Here is a 12,462-nt window from a genome sequence, read left to right as displayed (position 1 = left end):
GATGCAAGTCTCCAGTTTGTCTGTAATCCACTAACCATAGGATGTCTTGAATACCCTTGGGTACCTAACATCTCACAGGACACCAACATTTAGGCACCACCTGATTTTTTCCCTTAACATCTCATTCAAGAGCACTTGAAAATATATAAAAAAATATGTGTAGAAAAAAAATGTGTAGAAAAGCTTTCATTGGGTAGCTCACCAATCAGGAGATTACTTAAAATATAGTTTAAAAGAATGATGATCCTAATAGTGACAGTTAAACTACTTTTCTCCTTGTCTTTATTTATCCAGGTTATGATAAAACTATGAATTGTATCTCTCATAAATATTGTCTAGTACAACAGAGTTTCATCGTTGATCAGTAATTCTAGATCTCTTCAATACAAATAATATTACTATCAGAAGCAGCTTTTCAGAGAAAGAATTCTGGAAAATCTTAAGCAGTCATACCTTTTTTATTGAGTGGTCGTTTTCGTACACAAACACATATCCTGTGCTCATTAATCTATAAAGGAAAGAATCTTTCAGTGAACTATACCTCAGTTCCAGTTACAGGATATTTTACCTCTATTTTTGAATTAATTAACCAATCATTTAAATGAAGAAATTTCCAATTCAGGAGTCATCTGAATGTATAAAAGCCCACTGTGTTTGCACAATAACCAAGAAACTGAAAGGGAGAACCATACATTAAGAATAACCAAACTCCCTTTAGATAGTGATCTGATCCTGTAGAGTACATGGTACATCTTGCAACACAGTAAGCAAATCAAGCTGTAACAGGGTGGATACACTATTGATGGAAATGGTCTGATAATGTCATTTAAGGATTCTGAAAAAAATAAACCCATGCTATAAAGAATACTAATATACACTAAGCTACTTATTTTTTATGTTTACAGGCAGAAGTATATTCATACATTGAAAAAAAAAAAAAAAAACACAGAAAAACATACAGACAAAAAATTTCCACATAGCCTGGGGTACTTACAGGATCGGCAGTTGTCAGTGGTCTATATTCCAAACTTCCCCTGAAATCTCTTATCATACACATAATTTCATAATTTGGGTTTGTAGCATCAACATCCTAGGGAAGTAAGCAACAAAATTTCTTACATTTTTGCCTGAAATTGATTAATTTGAATGCCTTCTAAATTTACTTAAAAGAAAAATAAAATATACATTCACTGATGTTCTGATGAAGCTAATCTATTGCTCATAAAGGAAAGCAACTATATAACTTCTATTTACAATTTTTGGTTGCCATATAATAGAAAATACTTTTAAGTTAAGGACTGTAGTGGGTTTATGTGGCAAGGTTTTGGCAGCGGGGGTGCCATAGGGGTGGCTTCTGTGAGAAGAATCCAGAAGCTGCCCCATGTTAGAGAAGGGCCCCACCGCTGACCAGAGCCAGGCCAATAAGCGATGTTCACGCCTCTGTGATTGAATATTTAAGAAAGGGAAAAAACCTGCTGGGGAACAGCAGCTGGGAGAGAGAAACAGTCTTGCAGGTGCCAAGGTCAGTAAAGGAGGGGGAGAGGTGCTCCAGGTGCGGGAGCAGAAGTTCCCTTGTGGCCTGTGGTGAGGACCATGGTGGAACAGGTTGTCCCCCTGCAGCCATGGAGTACCATGGTGGAGCAGGGTTCCAAGCTGCAGCCTATGCAGCCTGCACTGAAGGAACCTGCAGCCTGTGGGGGACCCCTGCCGGAGCAGATTCCAGGCCAGACCTGTAGCCAGACCTGTAGCCTGTGGAGAGGAGACCACTCAGGAACAGGTGACCTGGCAGGAGCTGCTGCCCGTGGGGGACCCGGACTGGAGCAGTGTGCTCCAGACGGATGGACCCCATGGTACAGACCCGAATCTGGAGCAGTTCTTGAAGAGCTGCTTGCTGCCTGTGGGCAGCCCACGCCGGATCAGTTCACGAAGGACTGTATCCTATGAGAGGGACCCCACAGTCGAGCAGGGGAAGACAATGACCGAGAAGGAGCGGCGGAGGTGATGTGCTATAGACTGACTACCACCCCCATTCCCCTGTTCCCCTGTGCCACTAGGGGGGAAGAGGTGGAAGAGGGTGGATGGGGGGAAGGTGTTTTTGGTTTCTTTCCTTTGTTTCTCACTTTTTAATAGGCAATAAATCTTACTATTTCCCTACTCTGAATCTTTTTGCCTGTCATGATAATTGTTGAGCGATCTCCCTGTCCTTATCTCAAACCTTGAGCCCTTTTCATCGTATTTTCTCCCCCTTTCCCTTTCAGGAGAGAGAGTGAGAGAGTTGCCATGGTGGAACACGGCTGCCCACCTGAGCAAAACCACCACAAGGACTCACTACACATCTACTTGTAAGGAAGAGAAATGACTCCCACCTTTTGTCAGAATTTTCACATGAAAGAAACACTACCAAACAAATGCACAACAACAGTACATGTTTTGGTTTAACCCGGCTGGCAGCTAAGCACCACACAGCCCTTTGCTCCCCCTCCTCCCTCCCTCTCTGGGATGGGGGAAGAGAATCAGAAAGAAATGAAAGCCTGTGGGCTGAGAGAAAGACAGTTTATTAGGACAGAAAAGAAAGGAAAATAATAATAATAATAGTACTAATAATAATAATGTGTACAAAAAAAGTGATGCACAATGCAATTGCTCACCACCCACTGACCGATGCCCAGCCTATCCCTGAGCAGCTGGCCCCCCACCCCAGCTAGCCACCCCTATATATTTTTTAGCATGACATTAGATGGTATGGAATACCCCCTTGGCCAGTTTGGGTCAGCTGTCCTGGGTCTGTCCCCTCCCAGCTCCTGCTGCACCCCCAGCCTACCCGCTTGCAGGACAGTGTGAGAAGCTGAAAAGTCTTTGGCTTAGTATAAGTACTGCTCTGCAACAACTAAAATATCAGCATGATATCAACATTATTCTCATCCTAAATCCCAAACACAGCACTCTACCAGCTACTAGGAGGAAAATTAACTCTATCCTAGCCAAAACCAGGACAATACATTGCAGTCAATGCTTCTTAATCTGACATAAGGCAGTCCAACAAACAAATGGATAGACTCTATTATACAGATACAAAATGCTGCAGAGCACAGTGCAGGTACTCCAGCATCTCTAAAGGGATCTGAAATGGTTAAAGGAGGCTAGTGGTCCTAAGTTAACTCCTATGGTGACTTGAATGCATTGGAAACTTTTCCAGTACTCCCAGATGCCCCTAAAAGCAGAAGCAATCCCAAGGATATACAGTATGCTACATCCAGGCTCACAAGCCCTACCATCCGTAAATCTGGAACCACAACTACCATAGTGAAAAGAGATGTAAGAGCTCACGCATGGAGCCTCCCTAGGCCTTGTTAAGCCAGAGCTACTGGGCTGGGCAGGCTGCAGAATAACTCAAATGTCTTTCCTGAGAGTTTTTACACCATTTCAGAACAACCTGAGCCAATGGGAATGGTGTTTGCACTTCTGTGAGAGCATATTTAAAAAAGGGAAAAAAAAATGCAATGCAACAGCAGCTGGGAGAGTGAGGAGTGAGAGACAGCCCTGCAGACACCAAGGTCAGCACAGAAAGTAGGGGGAGGAGGTGCTCCAGGTGCCTCTGTGGCCTGTAGAGAGGACCATGGTGGAGCAGTTTGTTCCCCCTGCAGCCCATGGTGTACCATGGCAGATATCCCTGTCCTTCTCTCAACCCTAGAGCTCTTTTCATCTTATATTCTCCCTCTTTACATTTGAGAAGGGTGAGTGTGAGAGTGGTTGTGGTAGAGTTCAGCTGCCCAGCAGGGTAAAAACACTGCACCCTGCTAATCAGAATTTGACTGCACCTTCAAGATCTTAATCCTAACTACAGTAAAATTAAAACTACTTACAGTAAGTCCATACAAAATGAATTACTGATGAAATGTTACCTCTAAAATTGAGCTGCTTATTATGGAAAAAGTATTTGCCTAATGTTCTTCTTTATTTAAAGGTTTTGTCCACTAGAAGACAGTTGCCTAATTATTGTTGCATTTCACAACAGACTACACAAAGCACCAGAAAGCACAGGTAGAGGTCATCAAGACAACCAGAACCTTCTCATGCGGAAGTTTAAGACTCAGGTGAAAAGGGAGTCTTCACAGAAGTGCTGAAGAGAAAACTTTAGGTATTCTACCATATCAAAGAATCTTTAAGATATAAACCATTTTTTCCCCTCGCACTTAAAGACATATTAATGTTTTGCATTTGTTTAAATTTGAGAACATGAATTCTACATAGGTCATTTTAGGTCAGCTTATAAACATCATTAAAGCATGAAGTAAATTGGCTGAATTATTTACTCAGTGGTGGTACTTCTCAAGTCAGTTGTGCATTGGTAGCATCTCTTTAAAGAGACTAACACATACACGCAAGCTTGCCAACAAGATCATACTACTAGTTTTGCTAAAGCTTTTTGTGACAGAAACTAATTTAATATCAAGAGATCTTTTTCTCACAGGGTTAGCAGCTTCATTTCTTTCACAAAAGTTTCTAACAACTCACTGCCAAGCTGCCTGCATGATGCAAAGCTAAACTATAAATTCATAACAGATTTCAAGTTTGAACAGTTTTTTTTTAACCTCACATACTTCTCCTACAAAGCATCAAAGATCATAAAGAACAATTTATACTGTTGAAATATCACCTGTAGAATAAAAGCCCTATCTAAAAGCCAAAGGCTTGATCATTTTAAAATCAATATGTTTTCACTGAGAAATAGCCATCAGCAGCACTTGATTTTGAAATAACACATGGAAAAATAAGTAATTATTTCTGTAGAAAGCAAAAGAGGGGGGAAAACATCTAATAGTTATCAGAGAAGTGCAACTATGCACCAAAAATATTGACAAAAATATTTGTCAAACTTGTATGCAGGATGAAAATATTTAATTTCAAGTTTATCAGTTCATAAGAAGTATTTAAAAATGCAAAAAGCACCATCTAAGCACAAAATACTGACCTGAGCTCTTTTTTCTCTAAGTTCTTGCTGTTGTAATCTTCGTTTTTCACGTTTCTCTTGCAATTTTTCAACTTCTTTCACACAATTAGATTTTCTAAATGCTTAGAGAAAATTATATAATTTAAAATATTTTCTGTGTTGCATGCATGGATTTAGTATTTACACTACACTTCAAATATATTAATTTATCAACAATTAGAATGCATTTATATCAATTATATTCAAGCAAATCAGTATTAGTACAAAATAATTACAGCAATTTAATTTTTAAAATGTATAGAATAAATGAATTAAATCATGGGAATGGGACAATAATTACACAACCAAAAGTGTAAGGACAGTGGCCCTCAAAAAACACTTGAACAGATACATGTGAACTCTTGGTTTGTTTTAAAAGAAAGCCCAGGCAAATTAAAACAAAACACATTCATGGTTTAAAAATATAAAGGAAAAACAAATTATAAATACTAGTGCCCCAGATCTCTGAAAAAGCTTTGTAAGGAAGCCTACAGACAATTGTGTATATAGACCATTTGTCATTTATGGAAAACAACATAATCAAAGAGAATGTACATGTAATGCCAAGAATGAAAGAATCTTTGACACATGGTTTACATACAAGGGGGTCCAAAGTCCTTTTTTGCAGCTTGAACTGGAGATATATCTGGAACACTACCATTCTGTTGTGAGGAGGAAGACTGTTCTGGAAGCTGAGTGGGCCGTGCACGTGCAGAATCAACCACTGTAGACGAAAAGCACAAAGCTGATCTAGAAATAACATTTCTATCCAGTTTTGAAGTGTTTTAGTATGACAAGATAAAACAAGGACCATTTTGAGACACAACATTTTTGCAGGGCCCAGGGGGGACCATATATATGGAAAGTTTTTTGTCATATAGATGGAAAGTCAAATTTCATTAAAAACATTTGGTATGCAGCCTTTTTTATTCCTAGTGTTATATACCAACACAACATGAAATACCAATGCTGCCCATGCATATTTTTAAATACTCTACTACAGAATTAGTACAACTTATTATGTACATAGACTGAAGTATGTACTTGGAGATATGCAGTCCTTAAGTGCTGCAATTGTATTTATATTGTGATTATGCCCAAAAACACAGCAAGAAAATTACCCTGCTCTTTCCCAGTCTCTAGAAATTAGAAAATTGTCCCACACAATAAAATATCTGGAGGCCTACAATATCTGGAGGAATAGAGAGATAGAAATGAAAGGCAGACAAGTGCAGCTCAATCTACAAGTGAAAAATCAGTTTTTGACACCATATTAAAAGGATTGTAGTAGGTTTATGTGGCAAGGTTTTGGTAGCAGGGGGGCATAGGGGTGGCTTCTGTGAGAAGGATCTAGAAGCTGCCCCATGTTCGGTAAGGGCCCCACTGCTGACCAGAGCTGAGCCAATAAGTGATGTTGTTTGCACCTCTGTGAGACCATATTTAAGACAGGAAAAAAAAATGCTGCGCCACACAGCAGCTGGGAGAGTGAGAGGAGTGAGAAACAGCCTTGCAGGTGCCAAGGTCGGTGAAGAAGGAGGGGGAGAGGTGCTCCAGGCGCCGGAGCAGAAGTCCCCTGCAGCCCATGGAGTACCACGGTGGAGCAGGGTTCCACTCTGCAGCCCGTGGAGGAGACCACGGTGGAGCAGGTAGACCTGCACCACTGGAGGCTGCGGCCTGTGGAAGACCCCTGCCAGAGCAGATTCCGGCCCAGACCTGTAGCCCGTGGAGAGGAGACCATGCAGGAGCAGGTGACCTGGCAGGAGCTGCTGCCCGTGGGGGACCCAGGCTGGAGCAGTTTGCTCCTGAGGGATGGACCCCGTGGTATGGACCCATATCTGGAGCAGTTCTTGAAGAGCTGCTGCCTGTGGGCAGCCCACGCCGGATCGGTTCAGCAAGAACTGAATCCCGTGGGAGGGACCCCACAGTCGAGTAGGGGAAGAGAGTGACCAAGAAGGAGTGGCGAAGAATTGCTATAGACTGACTGTAACCCCCATTCCCCTGTGCCACTCGGGGGGAGGAGGTGGAAGAGGGTGGATGGGAGGGAAGGCGTTTTTGGTTTCTTTCCTTTGTTTCTTGCTTCTCTAGCTTGTTATTAATTAAGGCAATAAATCTTACTATCTCCCTGTTCTGAGTCTTTTTGCCCGTCATGATAATTGTTGAGCGATCTCCCTGTCCTTATCTCAACCCTTGAGCCCTTTTCATCGTATTTTCTCCCCCTTTCCCTTTGAGGAGGGGGAGTGAGAGAGCAGCCGTAGTGGAGCTTGGCTGCCTACCTGAGTAAAACCACCACAAATGGCACTAGATTAATGTCTGAAAGAATCATTGCCATACAAGATAATTATGCTCAATACAGGAGAGAAAATGAAAACATTAAGCAATATCTATTCCTTCTCATATTATAGATGCATTACATCTGTATTCATCTAATACATACTTCATTTCACCTATCCTCCTGTGATAATACCACATTTTTTATACATTTTTCTGTAGGGAAATAACATGTAGGGTTTAAATTTTCTTTGAATTAATGTTTACACACAGACTGTTAGAAAATTAAGCTTTAAAATTGAAAGAGTAAGAATTCTAAGTGCACTCCTTATAGTATATTGAAACACTCAAGCTAAAGCAAACTGAGGATGTTTTAATTCGAAAAAGTCCACGCATCATTTATTGTAGGATAATTAACTTCAAATTTTTGTACCTTCAGTTCATTCACAAATTCACAAATTTCCTAATGCTATATTGCTTAAACTTGCACATAAATAATATTCATACAGTATCCCTTCCTAAGTACACATAGAAGTAATTCTATGAATGATGTACTGTGCCTTCTACATCACATGCGTGCATACTGAATTAAAAATGCAGTTTTATTAAAGAATTTTAGATGAGCAGAAGGTTAAAATGTTCCCATATATTTGCTTCCTTAAAATTGAAAGATATAACATTTACCTCTGTTATCTCTAGCAGAGGTATCATTCTTAATAGGTGCCACAGTTTGTCGACTCTATAAAAAAAGAAATCTCCATTATTCGATCACCTTATTATTGAAAATGTAAACTGCAGCCCCGCCTCTGTTTCTAACACAACATCAGCAATGCAGAGAGGTAATTATTTCCAAATCCCTCCTTGAAGAGCATTGGGTGGAGACTGCTATATGTACTTTTTCAAATCAACCTTTTACATATTTTTCCTTGAACTATACCTTTTTATATGAATATTAGTCCCCAACTCCCTCCCTGACAAACCTTTTCTTAGAAAATTTTTAGAAACCTTTTTTTACCTATGGTGAATGGGGAACACATTTATCAAGTAGCTCCACAGACAAAAATTAGATATAAAATTAAAGCATAACAAAATTATAGGAGTCCTGTAAGTTTAATATGAACATGTTACATAGGTACTACCAACCTTCACAATTCTATTTACTTTGGCTAATGGAATAGGTGGTGGTGGTGTCTCTGGACTAGGTTCAGTATCATCATCAGGTGCAAGATCTGGATTAAGTGAAAATATGCTCTCCAGGTCAATCTGTTTAAAAGAATATAAAAAGATGAGTCTAAGAACAAATTCATCCTCTCAATTTTTACCTCACAATCTGTTATTTCTATAACCTGATGTTATGGTTTAACACAACAGGCAACTGAGCACCACAGAGCACTTCGCTCACTCCCTGCTGGTGGGATGGGGTAGTGTCCTGGTTTCAGTTAGGACAGTTATTTTTCCTCCTAGTAGCTGGTAGGGTGCTATGTTTTGGATTAGGATGAGAAGAGTACTGATAACATGCCGATGTTTTAATTGCTGCAGAGCCGTACTTATACTAAGCCAAAGACTTTTCAGCTTCTCACACTGTCCTGCAAGCGGGCAGGCTGGGGGTGCAGCAGGAGCTGGGAGGGGACAGACCCAGGACAGCTGACCCAAACTGGCCAAGGGGGTATTCCATACCATCTGACGTCATGCTGAACAATATATAGGGGTGGCTAGCCGGGGTTGGGGCCGGGCTGCTCAGGGTTGGGCTGGGCATCGGTCAGCGGGTGGTGAGCAATTGCATTGTGCATCACTTGTTTGTACATATTATTATTATTTTCTATCTTAATAAACTGTCTTTATCTCAACTCACAGGCTTCACTTTCCCGTTTCTCTCCCCCATCCCAGAGAGGGAGGGGGGAGGGTGAGCGAACGGCTGTGTGGTTTTTAGCTGCCAGCCGGGTTAAACCACAACAACAGGTCATCCCTCTAAAATGTCCGTTGAATTTGTTTAGTCCATGAGTTTTGGTTCCATCTGTCATAGCAGCCCATCAGGGCAGGAAAGATGATGAATGGTGTTGGATTGTTCCATGCAGAGGCCAGCTCTGGTTCCAATACTGTTGCACTTGTCCAGTTGTATCACCACTGCAATTTGCTTGGTTCCATCAAAATTTATTTGTCATTCTCTTACTGTGATACTATTAATATGGCATACACCAACCATAGTAGTGATGACATACAGTATCATACATCAGTTAACATCATACAATTCAAATCATGGGCTATTCTCACCCAGCATTAAATCCCCTTGAGGTACACATCAGACTTCCCCATCATTCTGCATTATCCAGCAAATGCACCCAGGTCCCTGAGCAAAAGCAGTCCCACCAATGGGTTTGTCTTTGCTGAGGCAGGATAAACCCAGACTGCCTTTGCCAGCATGTTCTTTACATGCACTACAGGGACTTTACCCCCTTCTACAGTACATAACAGGTTTCACTGGGCAGATTCGGCTTGGTTGGCAGTGTTGACTAACCAGGTGGCCTTTGCCAAATGTGCATCCCAATGTTTGAATGTTCCAACACCCATGGCTCTTAGCATAGTCTTTAACAGTCCATTATAGTGCTCAATTTTCCCGATTTTCCTGGAGGCTGGTGCATGATAGGGGACGTGACACACCCACTCAGTGCAATGTTCTTTAGTCCAAGTGTCTATGAGGTTGTTTTGGGCATGAGTCCCACTGTCTGACTCAACTGTTCCTGGGGTGTCGTGTTGCCATAAGACTTGTTTTTCAAAAAACAGGATAGTGTTGTGGTCAATGGGATGGGGCACAGGATATGTTTCCAGCCATCCAGTGGTTGCCTCCACCTTTGTAAGCACATGGCACTTGCCATTGCGGGTTTGAGGGAGTGTGATATAATAAACCTGCCATGCCTTTCCGTATTTATATTTCAGCCATTGTCCTCCATACCAAAGAGGCTTTAACCTCTTGACTTGCTTGATTGCAGCATGTTTCACATTCATGGTTAAATAAAATAAAATAATAAAGAACTCACACTTATGTTGCCAGTCCAGATCCACCTGAGCCACTTCAGTATTAGCAGCCTGATCCACCTGCTGGTTATTTTGATGGTCTTCAGTGGCCGGACTCTTGGGTACGTGAGCATCTATGTGGCATACTTTTACAACCAGGTTCTCTACCCGGGAAGCAATATCTTGCCACAATGTGGCAGTGCAGATGGATTTGTCTCTGCACTGCCAGTTGCTCTGCTTCCATTACTGTAACCACCCTCACGGGGCATTTGCTGCCATCCATGAATCAGTATAGAGAGAGAGCACTGGCCAATTTTCCCATTCAGCAGTATCTAAAGCCAACTGGATGTCCTTCACTTCTTCAAATTGGCTCAATTCACCTTCTCCTTCAGCAGTTTCTGCAACTTGTGTAGGACTCCATACAGCAACCTACCACCAATGATGTTTTCCCATAATATGACAGGACCCATCAGTGAACAGAGCATATTGCTTCTCATTTTCTGCTAGTTTACTATACACTGAGACCTCTTCAGAACACGTCACTTACTTCTCTAGCAATATTCTAAAGTCCCTGACCTTGGGACAGTCCATGATCACTTCCAAGATTCCTGGGTGACTGAGATTTCCTATTCGAGCCTGTTGTGTGATAGGTATGACACCCTTACTCCACATAACATCAGTTGCATGATGTATAGAGTGGACCCTCCATTTGAAAGTCCTGCCCAGCACCAGCAGTTGGGGTGACAAGAAGACTTGTGTTTCCTTTTTGAAACTTTGCAGAGACATAGCTGTTATTTTTTTTTATCACATCCATTGGAATCTGACAACTTCAGTCTTGCCATTTTATTCCTAAACACTGTATCTCCTGTGCAGGTCCTTTGACCTTACTCAAAAGGTCAAAGGCAAATGGCAAAATCAGCTTTCAGGAGAATTGGATTATTTTCTTCCCTTTCTCAAAAATTTCTGCCATGTTGCCCCACACAATCATGTCGTTAATGTACTTCAAGTGTTCAGGAGCTTTCCCCTGTTCCAGTGCAGCTTTCCCCTGTTCCAGTCTGGATCAGTCCATGGCAAATGGTAGGGCCATGTTTCTAGCCCCAGGGCAGTCGATTCCAGGTGTACTGGACGCCCCTTCAAGTGAAAGCAAACTGTAGCCTGCATGCTGCTGCCAAAGGGATGGAGAAAAATGCATTAGCGATATCAATTGTGGCATACCACTTGGCTGCCTTTGACTCTAATTCGTAGTGAAGTTCTAGCATGTCCGGCACTGCAGCACTCAGCGGTGGCGTGACTTCGTTCAGGTCATAATAGTTCACCGTTAGTCTCCACTCTCGATTAGACTTTCACTCTGGCCATATGGGACCATTAAAGAGTGAGCAAGTCTTGCTGACCACTCCCTGGCTCTCCAGCTGATGAACTCATGGATAGGAATCAGGGAGTCTCTGTTGGTATGATATTGCTGCCAGTGCACCATTGTGGTAGCAATTTGCACCTGTTGTTCTTCAACCCTCAGCAATCCTGTAACAGAAGGGTCTTCTGAGAGACCAGGCAGGGCAGACAGCTGCTTAATCTTTATGCTCAAGGAAGCTATGACAAAAGCCCACTGGTACCCTTTTGGATCCTTGAAGTACCCTCTCTTGAGGTAGTCTATGCCAAGGATGCACGGAGCTTCCGGGCCAGTCACAATGGGGTGCTTTTGCCACTCATTCCTAGTTAGGTTCACTTCGGCCTCCGATACAGTTAACTGTTGGGATCTCCCTGTGTGGAATAATTGCCTGAGGTGACCTAGAAATTAACTTATAATACCAAAACACACCTCCATCCCAAAGTCTACCCACTTATGGGGATTGATGGGGTGGTAACAGAATTGGAAGAGAGAGGCATTATTAAAAGGACCTATTAACCCTACAATTAACCCTACAATAACCCTACTAGTGTGGCCAGTAAAGAAACCGAACAGGCAATGGCATTTTACAATAGATTACAGGTAAATGCTAACACCACATCTTTGACTGCCACAGTTCCAAACATGACAGAAATAGTGACACTGATACAAGGCACTGCCTATCCTTGGATGGCTGCCTTAGATATTAAAGATATGTTCTTCGTGATTCTTCTCCTTGAACAGGATAAAGCACAGTTTGCTTTCACATGGAAAGGGATCCAATTTACTTTTAATAGGCTTCTTCAAG

The 12,462-nt window shown here is 41.9% G+C and overlaps 1 protein-coding gene across 1 annotated transcript in view; it reads right to left on the bottom strand.

The window, feature by feature from the left end:
• LOC118157755 (kinesin-like protein KIF2A) overlaps window positions 1–10,861 on the bottom strand; it is a 61,907-nt gene extending 51,046 nt beyond the window's left edge. Inside the window, exons 1-7 of the mRNA XM_035312220.1 lie at window positions 10,847–10,861; window positions 8,402–8,566; window positions 7,943–7,997; window positions 5,592–5,714; window positions 4,973–5,073; window positions 995–1,090; window positions 454–508 (exon numbers count right to left, since the gene is read on the bottom strand). Of these exons, the coding sequence (XP_035168111.1) occupies window positions 454–508; window positions 995–1,090; window positions 4,973–5,073; window positions 5,592–5,714; window positions 7,943–7,997; window positions 8,402–8,566; window positions 10,847–10,861 (610 nt within the window). The remainder of the gene's footprint in view (window positions 1–453; window positions 509–994; window positions 1,091–4,972; window positions 5,074–5,591; window positions 5,715–7,942; window positions 7,998–8,401; window positions 8,567–10,846) is intronic.
• Window positions 10,862–12,462: the final 1,601 nt, after the last annotated feature.

The sequence above is a fragment of the Oxyura jamaicensis genome (genome assembly GCF_011077185.1).
Source record: "Oxyura jamaicensis isolate SHBP4307 breed ruddy duck chromosome 10 unlocalized genomic scaffold, BPBGC_Ojam_1.0 oxy10_random_OJ72041, whole genome shotgun sequence".
NCBI classification, from domain to species: domain Eukaryota; kingdom Metazoa; phylum Chordata; class Aves; order Anseriformes; family Anatidae; genus Oxyura; species Oxyura jamaicensis.
Note: the sequence above shows the minus strand (reverse complement) of the source record. Positions and strands in the feature narration are given on the sequence as shown.